The 19,164-nt window shown below is 38.4% G+C and overlaps 1 protein-coding gene across 1 annotated transcript in view; it reads left to right on the top strand.

Annotated features, from left to right (window-relative positions):
• Positions 1-19,164, top strand: part of sorl1 (sortilin-related receptor, L(DLR class) A repeats containing) — a 137,599-nt gene that overhangs the window by 19,102 nt on the left and 99,333 nt on the right. The window contains exons 2-5 of the mRNA XM_017436024.3: positions 4,035-4,151; positions 6,052-6,186; positions 11,037-11,198; positions 11,711-11,778. Coding sequence (XP_017291513.3) covers positions 4,035-4,151; positions 6,052-6,186; positions 11,037-11,198; positions 11,711-11,778 — 482 coding nt within the window. The remainder of the gene's footprint in view (positions 1-4,034; positions 4,152-6,051; positions 6,187-11,036; positions 11,199-11,710; positions 11,779-19,164) is intronic.

Genomic DNA, 19,164 nt, shown 5'->3' with positions numbered 1-19,164 from the left:
GAGGCAACATTTAACTAAATTTACATCTACTTATTTTTGTAATTAATTGTTTTAATGGTACTTGTAGTGTGTGTGTTTAATTGATTTAGTTGTAAGTTTTTTAGAGATGTGAAACACGGGTGGTAAATAAGCTACTGTTGTTTTCTGCTTGAGAGCTAAGTATATAAAGTGAGAATGTTGAATTGAATTTATATTGATTTATTTAAAAATAAGAAAGTAGTAAAAGTTTTGCATCAACCTACTCCTTTACATACAGATAACTTTGTATGTGGGCCAAAATGAATGACTGAATGAATGAATGAATTCCAAGACGACCGATTAATCAATTAATCGAGAAAATAATCGCCCGATTAATCGATTATTGAAATTATCGTTAGTTGCAGCCCTAGTTGAATTACTCAGTCTTTTCTTGTGTTTCTTCCTGTGCCATCAGCCACCTTCTCTCTCAGTTAGGATTCTTTTATGTTAGCCTGCCACACCCATTCATACCTGTTCCTAGTTTGTAACCAGTCACCTGTGTCCATCTTGCTGCCTCGTCAGTCTGCTGTCTTTGTTCAGTAAATCTTTTTAGTTTAGTTCTGAGCTCCTCATGAGGGTCGCTTTCTGGGTCCGTCTCTCCCTCAAAATCACAATAATTATCTCATAAATGAGCCAATTAATTTAATTAGAAACACAGGTTAATCCCCACGGCAACACATGAAGTACCACAGACCTAAAACGTTTTTTTTTTTTACAATTTATAACTTTGATTAACATAAGTCTCAGAAGTAAAACAAAAATAAAAAATAAAAAATGTTGTCAGCATATATAGAGACAGAGAGGTTTGTTTGAACCTTTTTGTTAATAGGACAGAAAAAAACCTCTCAGAAGCCACTGAAATACCATGAAACTGATAAAAGTAATGAAAAGATCTTTTTTTTTTTTTTTTTTTTTACAAAAAAAGTTTTTTACTGTAAATATTTTATTGTGAACAGTTGGATTCAGCTTAGTCAGAGGTTAGAAAAATATAGCTAGATAGACTTCAGATTATCCAGAGAAGTTTGAACAGTTTTAACTAAATTTGTCAATATTTGTAGGATTTTGGTCATTTTGGAAAGATTTATGTTTGAGGCAGTTCACTGTCCTTTACATGTGATAAATTTGTGAATAAAAATTTTTAGTTAATATGTTTACAATGTTGACCAAAATATTTGTGAATATGATTTTTGTTTTCCTAAGTTGAGCTGCTCTAGTAAGAACTTAACCCGGTGCTTAAAGGTAGAAAATATTTCTTATCTAATTGCACATTTGCTGCTGTCGTACTGTTCTACCAGCAGATTACTGATCACCCATGAATGAACCCTTGCAGAGCTGGGTCTTGTGCTGTTTTTGCTGCAATCTGTGAAAGAGTCTTTTATTGTCACAGCCATAATGACTCAACAGATTCAACTGTGCCAGTCTCCAGGGCTTCTGGCACCCCTTTGGCCTGCTCACACAGTGGCCAGTGAGGCTGAAAATCCAGAAATTTACTCCTGCATCACCTCGACCTGATAGAAGACTGTCTTTTACTGAAGTGGCCCGGAGAGAGGCATGCTGAGGGAGATGTGGAGGAGCAGAAGGCATATGGAAAAGCAAATTGTATTTTAGTGAGACACGCTTTATGTCAGCAGCTCATAGTTCTCCCTGAGAAATGTAGAATCTTTATGCTGGTGGCAACATTATACAGGATCTTTGTGTGGCTGCGACATCAGCATCATGAAGGATAAAACTAACATTAATAAATCGTAATTATTTCCATATGCGACTCCTTATTGTTCACCCACTCTCTGGATGAGAACTCAATATTTCTTGTTACTGCGTTGGTTTTATAGATTTTTGAGGCCACTGTGGGAGGAGATCTTAGTGTCTGTGCCTTCCCTTCGATTTATTTCTTCCAGTAAAATTACAGTTGAACGTTGATGCAGGTTAGCGAATCAGTACACTGCAGTACTTCTTGCAGTCTTATGCAATTGTTTTTGCACTTCTGTCTATATCAGTAAACTGATCTAGGTGGAAGGAAGGTCGAGTTGGTTCACTGCTAGCATAGATGGCACAGATATTTGTTGTTTGCTGTACAGTGAGAGGCACCATTCAGAGGCCTAACCCTTCCCCCTCAGAACCATCAATAAAAGATAAGGAACAGGGAGCAGCAGAGATGAGATAGCAAGGCGGTGACAAGAAGAATGAAATAGCCTATTTGTTTTCATTGATCTGTCTGCCTGATGGGAGGTGCACATGAGGGGTGTTGTGGGAAGTCACTGCGGCACTTAACCTTTACATGTAAACAAGCACAGAGGCACTGTGAGGCAGTTCAAATTTGTTATAAATCCATTAAGAATTTGTTTCGGGTGGGTTGATGCAAGTGGTCAGCTCTGACGCCTCTTCACATTTGCACATAGGCAGATACACACAGCCGAGCCACAAAGAAGACTGTCAGCTGAGCAACAAACAGAACATCATGCGGTCTGCTGTTTCTATAAAAATGGCAATAAATTCAGACATCTGAACAAATATTTTGACATTAACACGGCTCAGAGCCATTTGAATAGCATTTTTGTAGTTCTGTCTTGATAAGCTTAACTACCTAACAGACACAAAAGAAATAAAGGCACATATACAATGATTAGTGACTTCATAGAGCTCTGTGACAGAGCAAAGACTGAAGATTTTAACCTGTAAAAATCCACAGTGCGCTGACAGCAATCAGGTGTTTTCTGCACATTTTTACTATGTACAGGGACGGCTGGTATCAGTGGGCTAGTAGGGCTAAGCCCTCCCTGGTGTTTACAATATAAATGTTAAAATACCTAATAAACACAAATTAAAAATATTGTATCACATTTTGTGAAATTTACAACAAAACTGGTGCTAAACAGTCCCGAGAAAATCCCCAAGTCTTTCCAGAGGGCTAACTTTTTACAGCCCTGTTTAGCCCCTTGTCTTGCCTGGTACAGAATGATTGACAGCTGTCTTGTCCCGCCCCCCTCGGTTTACTGCTCATTTGGGCTAATTTAGTTCAGCCCAGGGTCAGCCCAAGGCCTCAGGGTTTAGCCAATGAGGGTGGATGTACAATAACGTGCCTCGAGAGTGTACGTGGGCGTGGTTTATCGTGGACTAAGTGTGATAGCGAGCAAGATAAAGATAAACGAGTTGAATTATTTAATTTCTCACTCGTTTTCCTTAATGTCTTTGGGGGACAAACCAGAAGTGAAGAGGTTGGGAGCAGATAGACCCAAGGATATTCAAAGTTTTCCTGTGACCTGGTTTCAGTGAAAGGACTGGCTAACAGCAAGTGTAGCTAACAGATCTTTAACGAGGTGGTTATTAACATTTTTGGATCCCAGAAAAGTTGTCGGAGTGAGCTTCTCTTTAAATAAGGTAGGATTAATTTTTAAAAAAAGAAGCACTTTCCAATATTGCGTGTCTTGTTTGATTTTACCTTATCAGTGTGATTAGTAATTGTGTCAAGGAGTGTGGTGCAGTGTTATTCAAAGAAAAAAACCCAAAACCCCAAAAACAGAAAGCTGTGTTTTTGCCATTTTTGTGTTTTATAAGTTCACTTGGTTGTGGCAGCCAATTTGAATTGGTTTGAGTCAAAAAGTTAATCTGCTGTAGATATACGTTCAATGATTATTTTCTGAAAGTTCCATTAAAATCTGTGCAGTGAATCATGGGATATTTTGCAAAGAGTACAAACAAATTAATAAACATAGATGGAGAGATGGGCAAAAACATCAACCTGCTTTTGCGTTCAGTGGCGGATGATAATAATTAGTTCTAGGAGCTAGCTGAAGCTAATGCAGACTGATCCCCCTAAAGGATGGAATGCCCCTGTACGTTTTTCTCTGGTTGCACAGTAGCACCTATAGTGGGTAGATGGAGAAATATTGAAGACTTCCTTGTCTGAAGAATGTTTTATGCATTTTAAAGATACCTAATGTTATTTAGGTTTATCCATCTGTCTCCTCTCTGGTTCTCACATCTTTTTTTTCCTGTATTGTATTTTTGTCTTGCAGGCCAGCCTGAATGATTCTCATAACCAGATGGTGGTCCACTGGGCTGGAGAGAAGAGCAACGTCATTGTAGCCTTGGCCCGAGACAGTGCAGCAGCTACTGGGCCCAAAACCAGCTCTGTAAGAACATCTCAACGCATTTATGAATAAAGATCAAAATATAAAATATAAACTAGTTCATTCATGATTTCTTGTTGTCCAGTGTTACTTTTTTTAATGTAGCCATAATGCATTTGTTTAAGCAAGTCTTACAGTATCTGTTAAATCAGTGGTGTCCAGTCCCATTCCTCTTAGGCTACTATCCTTCATCAAAATATTTTCTTGCTTCAGTACATCTGATTTCTGCCCTGAGTCTCCTCCCGGTGAGACAGGCCTGAGAAACCTCTTAAGGGAGGCGTCCAGGATGCATCCTAATCAGATGCCTGAATCACCTCAACTGCCTCCTTTCGATGTGAAGGAGCAGTGGCTCTACTCCAAGCTCTCCCCGGATGATGAAGCTCCTCACCTTAGCTCTAAGGCTGAGCCCAGCCACCCTACGAAGGAAGCTCATTTCAGCCACTTCTATCTGGGATCTTGTTCTTTCAGTCATGATTCAAACCTCATGACCATAGGTGAGGGATAGAACATAGATGGACCTGTAAATTGAGAGTTTTGCCTTTCGACTCATACTTGAACTCCTCCATGTAAGGCAGAGACTCACCCCGGACCCGGAAGGAGAATTCCACCCGTTTCAGGTTGAGAACCATTGCCTTTGACTTAGAGGAACTGACTCTCATCCCAGCTGCTTCACACTCTGCTGCGAACTGTCCCAGTGCACGCTGAAGGTCATGACCTGAAGATGCCAACAGAACCACATCATCTGCAAAAAGCAGAGACAAAACTATTAGGTTCCAAAACCAGATACCCTCCTCTCCATGTTCCTTGAGGTCCTGTCCACGAATGCCACAAACAGGATTTGAGACAAAGGACAGCCCTGGCATAGTCCAACCCGCACAGAGAATGAGCTCAACTCTGTGTTTGTTTGCTTGAAAGTGGGGAGGTTGATGGAAAAAAAACTTCCTTTATTGGCTGATTTGTAAGGTTAGGTTGCATGTTAGGTTCCTCTACTGAACTCATTGGACTTTTTTGTATTTATTCCTCTACAAGCCTAAGGCCTACCTAAGGGCTCTAAAACATTATTCACACTAATTGTTACTGTCTTGTAGTTGTTGTTTTGGAATTGGACCAACAGAGGAGTGAATCCGAATTTGGGACACAATGCATTAGACAGACACTGTGTGCTCAGTTACTGGTTGCAACATGTTAAACTACTTGTTGTATGAGACGTTTGTTTACTCTGTAAAGTACATTCACCTTCTAGACAGATTTTCTGGAGCCTGATCCCGCCACTGCTGATTGGCTCGGGCTTGTAATTCCTTTGCTCGAATCCCACAAAAATATAAAGAGCAAACAGTGAAACTGAAGAGAGCATGTCTTTTTAATGAGTGACAGATGGATATTTGAATGAGCCAGATCATACAGAGGAAGCTAAGGACAAAGTTGTTGTAGGAGCTTAGAAAGAAAATTATTGACAGCATGTTAAAGGTAAAGACTATAAGACTTGATGTTCCTGTGACTGCAGCTGCTCAGATTATTCAGAAGCTTAAGGTTTTGAAAGCGCTGAACTTAAATCAGTATTATAAAGCACCTAAAGGTTTATTAGCTGCTTCCACAACTATCTAAGCAAGTTGCCTGTCATTTATGCTTGACATCTGTCAGATCAGCAGCTTTTTACATGTCTGAAAGCAATGCACAGCTTTTATGTTGTTAATGTTTAAAAAAATTAAGCTTAGCTCAGTTGAAAGCTGGAGCTGGTTTCATTCTAACACAATTAAAGTAGCAGCACTTATAATGTTAAAACTTTTCAAATTACAGTTGAAAATAAAAAACAATCTTTTTGCTGTGATCCTGAACACAGATTTATATCAGGAATGACTCTGTGTCAACGCTGGCTAATTCCTCATCTCCTCTGTGTCTGCAGGTCTACGTATCGTATGACTATGGGACGACTTTCACGCCTGTCTCTGATAAGTTCAAATTTTCAGGGTCCAAGGTGAAGGACAGCAGCAAGCAGGTCATTTCTCAGTTCTACCACAGCCCTGCAGATAACCGGAGGGTAAGTCACAGTCAGCGCTCAAATAACAGCCTCCTGGAGACAATTATGGTGTGTGAACCACAAACACATGTAACAAGGATGTAATTTTCATTTGTCATGTCAAAAGGCTCTGTGGTTTGAGTTGCCATGGGGGCGTGCGTGCGTGCGTGTGCGTATCTGTCAGCAACAACAACAAGAAAATCATTTCAACAAACACACTGGGAATACAGGATTATGTGCAAAACAATTATCACTTTCAAAAAGAAATGATCTGACTGCTTAGGCAGCATTAAGGTTTGCATAGCTTTAGGTGGCCCGTAACATTTCCTTGTTAGTAACCTGTAATTTTGTTTGTAAGTCACTCCAAAAAAAAAAAAAAAGCAGAAACAGTAAATGCTCTTGGAACATGTTCATTTAGTTTTTCTGTTTTGCTTAGGGAAACAAAACTTAAAGAAAGGCTGAAGAAATTTTATTTTCATAAAAAAATCATAAGCTTTCATTATTACATAAACAACATAGAAGGCGAATATGTGCTCTGGAGTAGGAATGGACAATATCTTGTTGTTTATTATATACTGCAAAAACTTTATTCCCTACAAAAATTAGTCATCCTGTAATGGTAGCAATAAACCAGCTACATTTTTCCATCCTACTGTTACTACTGTTTAAATGTTTTTTAATGCAACACCAGAGAACATGCATGTTTTTTGACAGTACAGCACCTAGCAGTGTTTGTTACAGTAGCTGAGAAGGAAATTCCCTTAAACTTTTTTTGTAAAAAAAAGAGGACTATGTTTTTTCCTGGAGCAGCCTGAATAACTCAGATGGTCATGGCTTGTCTACCAAATGAGTGACACTGATCCCTGTGTTTAGTGTTAAGCTGTTTTGAAACAAATGTTTGTAACAAGCTATAAAAGTTAGCATGTGTGGGGGAAAAAAAAAGAAATAATAATAACAAAAAAAACAGCCAAAGTAACTGTCAACACATTCACCTGTTTTCTTTCACTCTTTTTATTTATGAAACTGCAATATCTTTGCTCAGTTATCATACCTTTCAAACCTCATATTGGCCAAAACCTATTGGAGAGAATGCAAAACTATGGCCATTATTAGGTTTATTATACAGATGTGGATGCATTTCTTGGTCCCCTTTCACAATAACAAAACAACTCAAGTGATGTGACTGGAGCCAAAAAGTTGTCTCATTAGTCCCAGAAACTTTGGTTCTTGTCAACATGTGTTTTGGTTTGGTTTTTTTTTTTGTTTGTTTTTTTTGTGTGTTTTTCTGCCAATACTGGAGCCCTCCTGGGTCTTCTTCCATGGAGATCATTATAATTTGATATGTGTCACATTGTGCAATCAGAAAGTGACATACCTTGACCTTGTAGTTCAGATTTAATGGTTTTGGATGGTTTCCTTGGCTCTTTTTCGACCATCCACACTAGCCGACTGATCAACTTGGGGTTGCATTTCTTCTTGCTTCAACATGCTGAGAAGTTGGCTACAGACCAGTGAACCTGACACTTTTTAAATAATCTTGTCAGCTGTGGTCAGAGGAGCACAAAGCTGCTTGGAGATGGTCTTGTAGCCTTTAGCTTTGACATGGATATCTATAATCTGCTTTTTGAGCTCAGACAGCTCTTTGCCTTCTCTGCTCCATGCTCATTGTGGTGAACACAAAAATACACCAGATATCAAACTACCCAGATGCAGTTTGTTACTTTAAATAGACTGAATGTCTGACGGAAAGCTTGAAATAACCTATGATACCAATTAAGGTAAAATACTTAGTACCAACAAATGTGTCTGTACTATTTAAGCATATATTTGTAAAATAAACACAAATAATTTCTTTCAACAATTTTTAGTTTACTCACTTGCTTACTAAAGGTAGGGGCAGCATGGTGGTGCAGTTGTTGGAGCTCTCATCCCAGCAAAGAGGTTGCAGGATTGCCTCCTGGCCTGGGGCCTTTCTGAGTGGAGTTTACATGTTCTCCCTTTGCACTCATGGATTTTCTCCTGGTTCTCTGATTTCCTTCCACAGACCAAAAACATGCACGTTAGGTTAACTAGTAACTCTAAATTGCCTCCAAGTGAGAGTGTGAATGGTTGTTTGTCTCGTTTGTCACTGTGTCCCTGTGATGGACTTAAGACCTGTCCAGAGTGTCCTCCCACCTCTCACACAGTGACTGCTAGAGATAGGCACCAGCTTCCTACTACATGGAGAGATAAAGTGGGTAAAAAAATGAATGAATAAAACATTTGTGATGAGAAATGATGTGTTGTTTTAACGAACTGTAAGTATATCAACAAATTTATTCGTCTGTTACTAAAATATCTGACAAGTGTTTTTTTTTGTTTGTTTTTTTTAAATAAAATGAGCTTTGTCTGCCACACTGACATCAGGTCTGAGTAAAGAAACAAAGCTCAGGGATAGATGAATCTTTTGTATTTTTTTTTTAATTTTTATCAGCCACCATAGTTTCACCTACATGTTTAAAGGATAGGGCAATGGAACAGGCATTCATGTGGAGAGGATCTGCAACTTCACTGCCCTCTGCTTCTAGTTTTAACAGTGTAACATTTGGAAATGTGCTTACTGGAGTATACTCAAGCAGTAAATGAGAATGTCTTCACCCTTACCGCTGTGTTTTAAGACGGGAGCTTATTAGACTAGAGTAGAATAAAGACGAGAGAAACTGCTGGCCTGGCTCACTCCAAAGGTAATCACTACACATTGACACTGTCACAGGTTGTGGAAAAAGCATGTGTTCATCAGTTGTTGGAAGTGAAAGCAGGAATATTAGACTGAGTGTTATTACTCTTTGAAGCATCCACTTAGAACTTATATTGATCTTTCTTGTCTCAATGTCAGAAAGAGAATAAATGAGATTTTTTTTTTTTTAAAGATGCAGACCTTTTTCCATGAAGTTACTTGAAGTAATAATGGAGTTCAGGTTTCTGTCTAAAATTTGTGCAATTATGCCAAAATAAATGAGTCAAAATAAAACAAAAGCTACTTTAGTTTAGTTAGTTTAGTAGTTTAGTGTGCGTGTGTGTGTGGGGGGTGGGGGGACGTAATTAAACTATTTTATCCTCCTACCCATNCATTTAAAGCATTTCAATTTGAAGCATTTCAATTAACTTGTACTTTAGTATTTGGAGAAATCCTCAAGACACACTGAATTTTAAATATGTGAGAATAAATATAAAAAGTAATATTTAGACAGTTTGTAATTTAACAGAGTATTGGTGAAGAAATCATCTTAAACTGAGAAAATACAATTTTGTGAAAGGGACAGTTGGGTCAACTTTGAAGTGATGTTCTGTCTAATAGTTATCAATAGTTGGTTCCTCATCAGTTGTGACATCAGTCATAGAGCAGAGAGTATGGAGAAAGGGAAAAATTCTTTGTCCAGGCTAGACTAATGGTTAGCCAAACGAGGGCCTGTTTTTATAATATTTCAGGCTCAAAACACAACTCTTTCTTGGGCAGCTGTGCCTCAGTGGTTAGAGCAGTCGTCCTTCAATGAGAAAGTTAGAGGTTTGATTCCTGGCAACAGTCACATGTCGATGTGTCCCTGAGCTAGACACTGAACCCCTCACTGCCTCCAGTGCACCCCATTGGTGTATGAATGGAGTTTAAAGCACTAATTAGTCTCCATAGAATGATTTATTCAAATTAGAATTAGAATGATTTATTCAGATTAGCTTTGTAGAGATGTAGTAGAGTGCTGTATGAATGTGTGTGTGGATGGGTAAATGAGGGCAGATTGTGTTGGTTGGCTTGAAAGGTGCTACATAAGTACAGTCCATTTCACAAAGACAACAAACCAGTGTGAAAGCACACTATATTCACTATTTTAAACCTTTACACTTTTGCATGACACCGTTTGTTTAGTTTGTGGTAGTTTTCTCAACCAAACAATGTCTGTGTTACTGCACAAAAGTATGTGTACTGAGCATAGAAACGCTATGTATGTGGTAATGGTGCTGAGGTTGCTGAATATATCACCCCATCTGATTAAAGGGTTTGCTCATTTCAAAGGTTTATACAACTCAGTGGATGGATACATTTACAATCTAACTTTGCTCATCACAGATTTATTTGCATAGTAATATAGATGTTGTTTGGTTGAGAAATAAAGCTAAACTAACGGCATCACGCAAAAGTATAGAGGTTTAATATGTAGTATTCTTTCACACTGGTATTCTGTTTTTGAGAAATGGTTGTTTTATAAGCCTGAAAACAATATTTTTTAAAATGGCTCTTGTTTGGTAAACCGTTAGCCTAGCCTGCATGAAGACTTTTGCCTTTTTGTTTCGATACCCCTTGCTCTGTGACTGATGTCATGGCTGATTATGGTAATAACTATTGACAACTAATAGACAGAGCAATTTTCAACGTTGACTGAACTATCCCTTTAATATTTAGTTCATAAAGCTCCTGTTAGCATTTGAACAGCTTCTGCTGTCACTGGGATTGAATGAGCAAAGCTCCAGTGTACATTAGTGATTTGGCACCTTTATCCACTGCAGCTGAGCACTGATACATCACTGACAGGCGCCTGAGCATTAGTTATGCTTAAGAATGTTCCCTGTCTGTTTCTCTGTTTATCTGGATTCCTCCTTTTATGCATTTGCTTCTTACATTTCTTCAGATTATTTCTGTATTCCTCAGCTTTTGAAAACTGCTGTATGATGATTTCTAGAAGTTTGTAAGGGAAACTAACACTCTTATGTATATATATATATTTACCATGAGAGAGAGAGAACATTATTTTTTTTTTCTGGTACGTTGCCAAATAAAATTGTGCTTATAATTGCAATATAACTTTTTTTTATCTTGTCCTTTTTTTCTCATTGTCCAGTACCTTTTTGTAGACTCCACCAACAACTACCTGTGGAACACCTTTGACTTCTGCAAGAATGTGCAGGGCTTCTCCCTCCCCTTCAAACCCACTGACCTGCTGCTTCACTCTAGACGGTCCAACCTGTTGCTTGGTTACGACAGCTCTCATCCAAACAAACAGGTAATAGCCTTTCCCAACCCTCCAGTTTTTATCTGTATAAGCTGTAGACCACTAGTTAGTTTTATATAAACCTATCATATATTCGGACTTTCTTGTTACAAACAAAATTTAATTCTGAAAATAACTGGATTTTACATACATTTTTTATGCAGACATACAACAAGATGGCTGATTATCATACCAGTTAATATTTCATGTCTCATAGATTTTTTGTACCTCTTGAGCGGCTGATAAATATTCATTACTCATCTTATGAAGTATGTTTCCTATATTTTAACCAGAGGAGAGGCTGTTAGCTGCCAAGGCTCTGGTATAGAAGCTGTTCTTAGTCTAAGTGTCTTTAGTTGAAGCACAATATCTTCTCAAGTGTTGCCCTTGTCACATGTGAGCCGAAATGTAAAAATGAGCTTGACCTACTTTGTTCCTCTGCACCATCCCCCTCTTCTTCTTCTTCTTCTCCTCCTCCTCCTTCCCTGTCTCCTCACACCCTCTCTTCCCCGCTAACTCGGTAGCTGTGGAAGTCAGACGACTTTGGGGAGACGTGGGTGTTGATTCAGGAGCATGTGAAGACCTACTTTTGGTAAGACAACAGCTACCTAGGCTTGTGGCTTATAGACCTTGCACTGAGGAATGAATATATTCTTTTTGTGGGAAATGTCCTGAGAATCAAGTCTGCATTTACAAAATATGAAATAAGAAGGGAAGAGAAAATTCAGCCTTTCAGACTAAACAATAAGACTGCTTTATTCAACACGTACTGCAAAGTCTCTACTTAACAATTGCAATCCGATGGTTGCTGAATATTTTTTTGGGTAAAAATTCCCATTAATAAATGAGTATTAATTTTGTCTAACAGTCAGTAAATTATTAATAATGATTGAATACAATGAACAACTACCAGGTCTTCTTAGGCTTGGTTTAGATGGTTTAGATGGTATTAAATGTGATTTATAGCCATAAAGATAAAAAAGACCTATTGCTGATATTTTAGAAGAGGTACAGCTTTTAGCCTTAAAAACCTTTTAAAATGGCTCTTGCAGAGACTAATTAGAAGCAGCATGCACATGCAGCACCCAGTCCTTGAGATGTTGGGAAGTAGCCGCGGCACTGGACAAGCTGAATGGAAGTGTCACATTATGGTAAAAAACATATAGAGTGAAGAAGGCCATTTTTTTTCCTTGGACATTGGACACAAGGGAGTCTGCAAGCAGCCCTTGGTTAAATCTAGCGGGGTGAAAACACAAGCCATGCCGAGCCAGTCCAGGGGTTTATTGACCCAAGACATTGAATAGACCTCATTAACCTTCCTGTAGTTTACACAGGTCCGTATAGATTCATCCTTCTTTCCTAGAAGAACAGAGGGGGCACACCAAACACTGTGGGACCCTTGTATTACTTCTATTTCCAACATACATGTGCAACATGAATTTGCACTAAAGCACCTGGTCTTCCAGTTAAAATAGTCTTAGCTGTACCTTTCTGTTGAGCAGGGGTTGTTGATGCTCTTGAGCCATTTGCAAATTTTCATGTGATAACTGCCAAAGTGAATGGAGCTTTGCTCTCAGGTACAAGATGTACTGAATTTCATTTCTACTCGGCCTTGGACCATTCTCCCACTTTTCTTTAATATAATCCAAGACACTGTACAGTTTTCTATCAATAGCAACTCAGAGAAAATGCAGTGGAAGCCAGGAAAACCTCCCACACTGCAAACAACAGAGGGTCCAGCCATTTGTCCCAGTTTGTTCATCCTCATCAATAAACTTGTGAAGTCTTACTGTACATGGTTGCAGGTGGCAGGCTCCACCAGCCTGTCAGTCTGCGGGTGGTAGAAGCTCCTCCGAATACATTTGACACTGAATAATTCATAAAGTTCTTTCAGTGTGTAAGACATAAAGGATGTCAGTCAGAATCTCTTTCAAGATTCCAACATGGGAGATGACTTGAAACAGTGCCTGCCCAACTCTCTTCAGAGATTATGTGGCATTGGCACTGCTTCGGAATGCTGCGCTGCATGATCCACTAGGACTTAAACAAAGTGGTACCCCTGTGCACTTTGATCAAATGGCCCATTAAATCCATCTTATGCTTTCAGACGGCATCTCCATTAACAGTGGGGGCTGCATTGGTCCTCTTGATCCAGCTGGTGGATTTACTAATAGGCATTCCTTAGGACACACGCCAGTGCTATACATCTCCTGGGTGCCCGTACAATAAAGTCAAGCTATTGGGTTGGATAAGGTATTTTTTTCATACCCCATGTGACCAGCAATTGGACACAATGAGCCACCTGGAAAACCAATTCCTCATGGCTTTTTGGCCCAAACAGTTGGTATGTTTTAAAACCAGTCTAGGTATCACAAATCACCTGATACAGTCCATTCCATATAATATAAGAAACAAGAGTATGTGAGAACTGGCACACCTTCGCCATCACCCCAAGCATCTCTAGGAATGACTAGGGATCATTGACTGCTGTCATTTACTGGAGTGTCATGTTTGGAATGGAGATAAGGGTTGGTGGAGGACACTGCTGCAGCTACTGGGCCTGAAGTAAATCCAACTGTTGGATGCTCCTCTCAGAATGCTCCCAATGAAAGACTGCTACTTCACCAATCAGCTGTTCCGTGGCTGGCAGGGATGATGGCTGTCAGTGCTGCTGCTGGGACATTGTAAGAACCTGTCCGTACCACCAGGTGTAATGTTCAGTTCAGTCCATCTAGGGTTCAGTCCCACAGTAAAGCTTTACAAGCAGTCAGCTTCACAACAAACATTTTTATTGTGCATTTAAAATAAAAAACAACAATTCTTCTGGGAGAATGAAGCAGCACTTACAGCTCCTTTGGTTTCTTTCTCCATCTGTTCCTGGATCTCAGCTCACTACTTCCAAAATAGACATGGAGACTGATTAGAAACACAACAGAGCTTTGTGCCAATCACGCTCACCTTGCAATGTTTCCTGAATCACCACTCAATTTCTCCCCTGCAGCTGAGCTAAACCACACTGCACCGCCTCTGAAAGAAATATAATACAATTAGGACAGAGCTCAGTGTCAGTGCAAAGACTGAAACTTTTAACCTGTAAACATTCACCACAGTAAAACGTACCACTGACAACCGTCAGCTGATTTTTATGCAGCATCTCAGTGAACATAACATCAGAGCAGTGTTTAATATGTTGAATATAATTCAACCCAACGCTTCTCAGGCTGTTTTTCTACGATTGACACAACACATCGTAGCTTATGGTGACCACAGCTCATCCAGTCAGCTCTGAAAACAATCAGAACACACAAATAAAGAGAACCTCGCCACACTGTGTCTTGCAATAAACTGACTAAAAGAAATTTTGACAAATTTTTATTAAGATTTTCATAAACAGTTTATTAAACCCTTTTAGTTGAGAAAAACAAAATGACTTCAGGCTGTAACCAGGAATGACTGTTTAATTACCTTAAATAAGCTGGCAGGTGAGTGGACTGTTGTTTTATTCCAAAACGTTCAAATGCTGCTGCTTGTGTGGGGTCACATCAGTTCAGTAGGAGGTCCCGCAGTGGGGCTTAGGACAGATTGTGTTCAGACTTGACTACCAAAGTATCCAAATAACAGGAGGAAAGATGGTTTTGAGGAAAACCATTTGCAATAAGGCTGTTCAAACCTGTATTCTCTGCTATTCAGATGCAATCTGTTTACTTAGGACAGATGTTAGTGCCTGGTATGAATGTGTAAAATGAAGCTGTTAATATATGTAAACATGGCAACATGTTTTCTTCTCCCCCTACCTATTGATAAAGTTGATGTGACTTCAGCAAAAACGCTGGTTCAGTTGTTGCTTATGCTGTAGTTTTGGTTAGAAGGTGGTTAGGTTTGGACTGAAAAAGCACATAAGATGGCTGGATCAAAAGTAGACCTTGGTCTTAGACTTTTTGGTGCATTTTTATGTAAATTTAGTCACCCATGATGTTACCTACAAAAAAAAAAAACAAAAACGTGAAGTTAAATTTAATCAAATACAACAAAAGTTAATAAAATTTCCTGACATGTCTTGACAACTTAAAGCAAGTGATATCAGCAAATCAAGCTATTGTTCTTTTAACATTTTCAGTTCATCAAATGTATTTTAATGGCTTTCTGCTTTCCGCTGATGTGTTTTGACAGTGTTTACATTGTAGATGCAGTGAATTTGTTTTTGTTTTTTGTATAGACAAATTAGTGAATTTACTCCAGGAATAACTGAACAAGACTAATCCTGAAGTGGTGTTCACTTTGTCAGCATCTTCCTCTGTGGGCATGTAAAGTGTTAACGATGGCTATATTTGATCTGATTCATATGAAGGAAATAGAAAAGATTCAAAGTGAGGAGATAGGCAAATCTTTTGTTTACTTTGAGAGTGAAACATTTACCTGTGTAAATAGGAGGGAAAACAAATGGGAAACCTATTGCTGTACACTGTTGTGCTAGCTCAGGTCTCAAAAACATTTCAGCACTAACAGGCTTTTGGACAAATGTGAGAATTGTGTTGAATAAAACATATCTTTTATGTAACACTGGATTGATTGCCTATAACTCTTGAGATGCAGCACAGAAGTAAAAATGAAATAAAAGACCACTGGTTAATCATCTTGACCACCCAGTCCCTTCGCTGGGTAATCTAAATTATATTGGTGGATTCATTTAGCATACATATCACGTCCAAACAGATTTCATGTCATGTTTTAACATTTCAAGATAATACAAAGCAGCCAGTTTCACTTTTGTCATTTTTTTGCAAAATGTAACCAGATAAAACACACTTATTGCTGTCTGTCGTTATCTTAATTGCTATCGGCCCCACAACACAAAACAGACAAAAATGTCAGATTTTTATTTCCCTTGGATGAAACGCTTTTTCTTTGCGGTTAGACTTATAATTAGACAGAATCCAAGTCCAATGAAGATGGCTGGCAAACATCCCACCCCTGCTGTCCTTGAAACGTATTACGTTCATCATTTAGCAGTGGGCTAGAGGTGACAGGAGGCAGGTCATCAGTCATGTTTTCGCAGCACTATTTCTTTGACGCTTCATTTGGTTTGTGAGAGCCCATATGCTGTTTTTGAAATGTTTATTGGCCAGCTTCCTCCCTTAGCAGATTGATGCCATGTCCTGTCACCCAGGCAGAAAATACCTTTGGCAAGCTACAGCACAGTGAGCACTTTGAACGTTTTGGAGATTAATCAGTCAGTCAAACTTTATTCTTTATTTACTTATACTGCAGATTGTGACAAAAAACGGTTACCAGCAGAAAATAATTAATATAACAAAACAAAAGAATCAGAGTGTTACCACAGTTTATCTAAAACTAGATTGCAAAGTGCATCTGGACCTTATGTACAAAGACTTTGGTTTCCTACTGAAGCGTGGCATAAGTTTGAATAAAAAAAAAATCCACACGTTTGAAGCTGTGGCTTCACATGAATCTAAGCATTTCAACATATGCTTTGTACATCTTGCATCAGCCTATATCGGGAACACTTCTGCATTCATTTACAATAACAGTGTGTGTAAACCATGTACAGTAAGTGCTGTAAAACATTAATAGGCAGTCATCCTGTTTCATTTCCACCCAATGTCTTACCATTTTCTGATAAATGTGGAATTAAGCACACATAAGACACCACTCTTTAAATGCCTCCATTTAAATATGTAAATAGTTACAAATATGTCCCACATTAGTGATTCTCATCTCTGCACAATTCAAAATCATGTCTACATGCAGAAACAAGAAGAATTTTATGGTATTTGATTTGGAAAAAAGTCCTAAATAATAAGGTAGTGGAACATAAAAATGTTGTTTGACATGCTGTCATTTAGCATTAGCGCAGAGTGCAAGAGGAGTGATGGTGTGTGAAGCTGCTGTGGCCAGAGCAGCAGATTTTTTTGTAGCTTCTGCTACATTTTTTTGTGGCAAAGAAAGTGGTAAGACATGGGGTGGAAGTGAAACAGGATGACCGCTTCCAGATATAGGCTGATGGATTTTAGACTTTACCCATGTGTATATTGACTTAACTGCAGTAAACACAGAGGCACTCAGGGGTTTGGTAGAATACTCTGAAACCAACAAAAAACAGGAAGTCACTTACTTGAACCATTAGGCCACCTGTTGCTGTTTAGGTCGAAACAGAAAGATATTAAACTTTTAAGTTCACAATCAATAGATTTATGTAGCTGTGATTCTGTCCCATAATGTGCAGATTACTTCACTGATCAAATCAAATACAGTAGGGTTTTTTATTATATATTTTATGATGTACAGAGGTACTAACAAATTAGTTCTAATGTTAAGTGTGTATTGAAAGTCTCAGCAAATCCAGGAAAATATGAAAAACTCATGACTCTTTCCTCATCACTGACTTGATCCGATTCTGATGCAGTCGTGTTGCACAATCCTTCCTTTATTTAGGCTTTTGCAGACTAACTGCACAGCAGGGAGTATAACTTTTGGCTTACAATTGTTTATTAAAAAAAAAATTGGGGCAAACAGAAAGATTTATACAAAAAGATAGATTCCTTAGCCTATTTATTTAAATGATTGGATGATTACATAAAAATATCCCTGAATTAAAATGGTTTGGGGTTAAATTCGACAAAAGACTGGCATTTGATCAACAGTTAGTCAGAACACTGACTGACCAAGGATGACTAGTGGAATGTTTTATTTGTTATTATTTGACAGGCCAGCAATTATGTTAAATGTTCCAGGAAAACTGATGAAATATAAATGTTAGTCTGATTTTTATACCTGGAATATTAATAGAATAAGTAAACAGGTTTCTCTAGGACTGTTAACTGAAACTCTCTGTTACCATGGTGATCTAGGCAGGCTCAAACAGATCCTCCGACTCTGAAAAATCAAATTTTCATCTCTGGCTGGCTAAGCTGGAAAACCTGTTTTGTAGTAAACCCCTCAGGTGTGTACAGTAATTGTTTTTGCTGGATATTCAGCAGTGCCTGTTTTGTGGGCTGATACAGATTTTTCACATCTGTATAGTTCTGACCTGCCAATGCAGATCCATCCATTCATTCTTTACCCACTTTTCTGTGCATGGACGAAATGAGCTGGTTCTTGTCTTCAGCAGTTATTGGGCAAGGGACGGGGACAGGTCCCCAGTCCATCACAGGGACAAATGAGACAAACAACTATTCACACTTGGTCACAATTTAGAGTTACCAGTTCACCTAACATGCATGGTTTCAATCTGTGGGAGGAAACCAGAGTACATAGAAAAGAAACACATATGCAAGAGAGAACATGTAAACTCCACACAGAAAGACCCCAGCTGAGTTTTAAAAATGTCCTGCTGTGAGGTGACAGCTCTAACACTGTTCCACCCCCAGTTCAAAGAAATATTCTTAAAAATGTCAGATTTCATTAAAAAAAAAATTAAAAAACCCTGCTGTTCTGTTGTATCAGTCAGTTGAAACCTGCTGTAGTTTAGTCTCTGAGGTTCAGGATGTGCTGCTCAACACAAAGTTGATGAGAATATTCTATATTAATAATGTAAATGGCTCCAGGAAAAATTCCATTTCTACCTGTAAAGGTGAAATGGTAAGGTGGTGACCATTAAAATCTATAAGCAAGAACAGATGCTCTTATAATAATCAATAAATAAGATAAATAAATTCTGGTTAAATTGAGTCTGCTGGCTGTGAACAGACAGCTGGTATTACATAAGGCACTTTGGAGTTTGAAATGCCTGTTGTATAAAAAAAAAAATCATTTAATACCAGAATTTCTCTAGATAATCTAAAGATGATACTGTCAGCCTCAGTGTTTTATCAGATATATTTTTTCCTAGTTTCTGGTCAAATTGAAAAAAGGATTGTCTTCACAATAAAATGTTTAAAGCAAAAAAAAAAAAAAACAAAAAAAACTTTTTTCTGAAAAAAGAAATAAGATTTCTGAACTTTCTCTTTCAGTCACTGTA

The sequence above is a fragment of the Kryptolebias marmoratus genome, linkage group LG2 (genome assembly GCF_001649575.2).
Source record: "Kryptolebias marmoratus isolate JLee-2015 linkage group LG2, ASM164957v2, whole genome shotgun sequence".
Lineage (NCBI taxonomy): Eukaryota > Metazoa > Chordata > Actinopteri > Cyprinodontiformes > Rivulidae > Kryptolebias > Kryptolebias marmoratus.
This window is presented reverse-complemented; position numbering and strand designations above follow the sequence as displayed.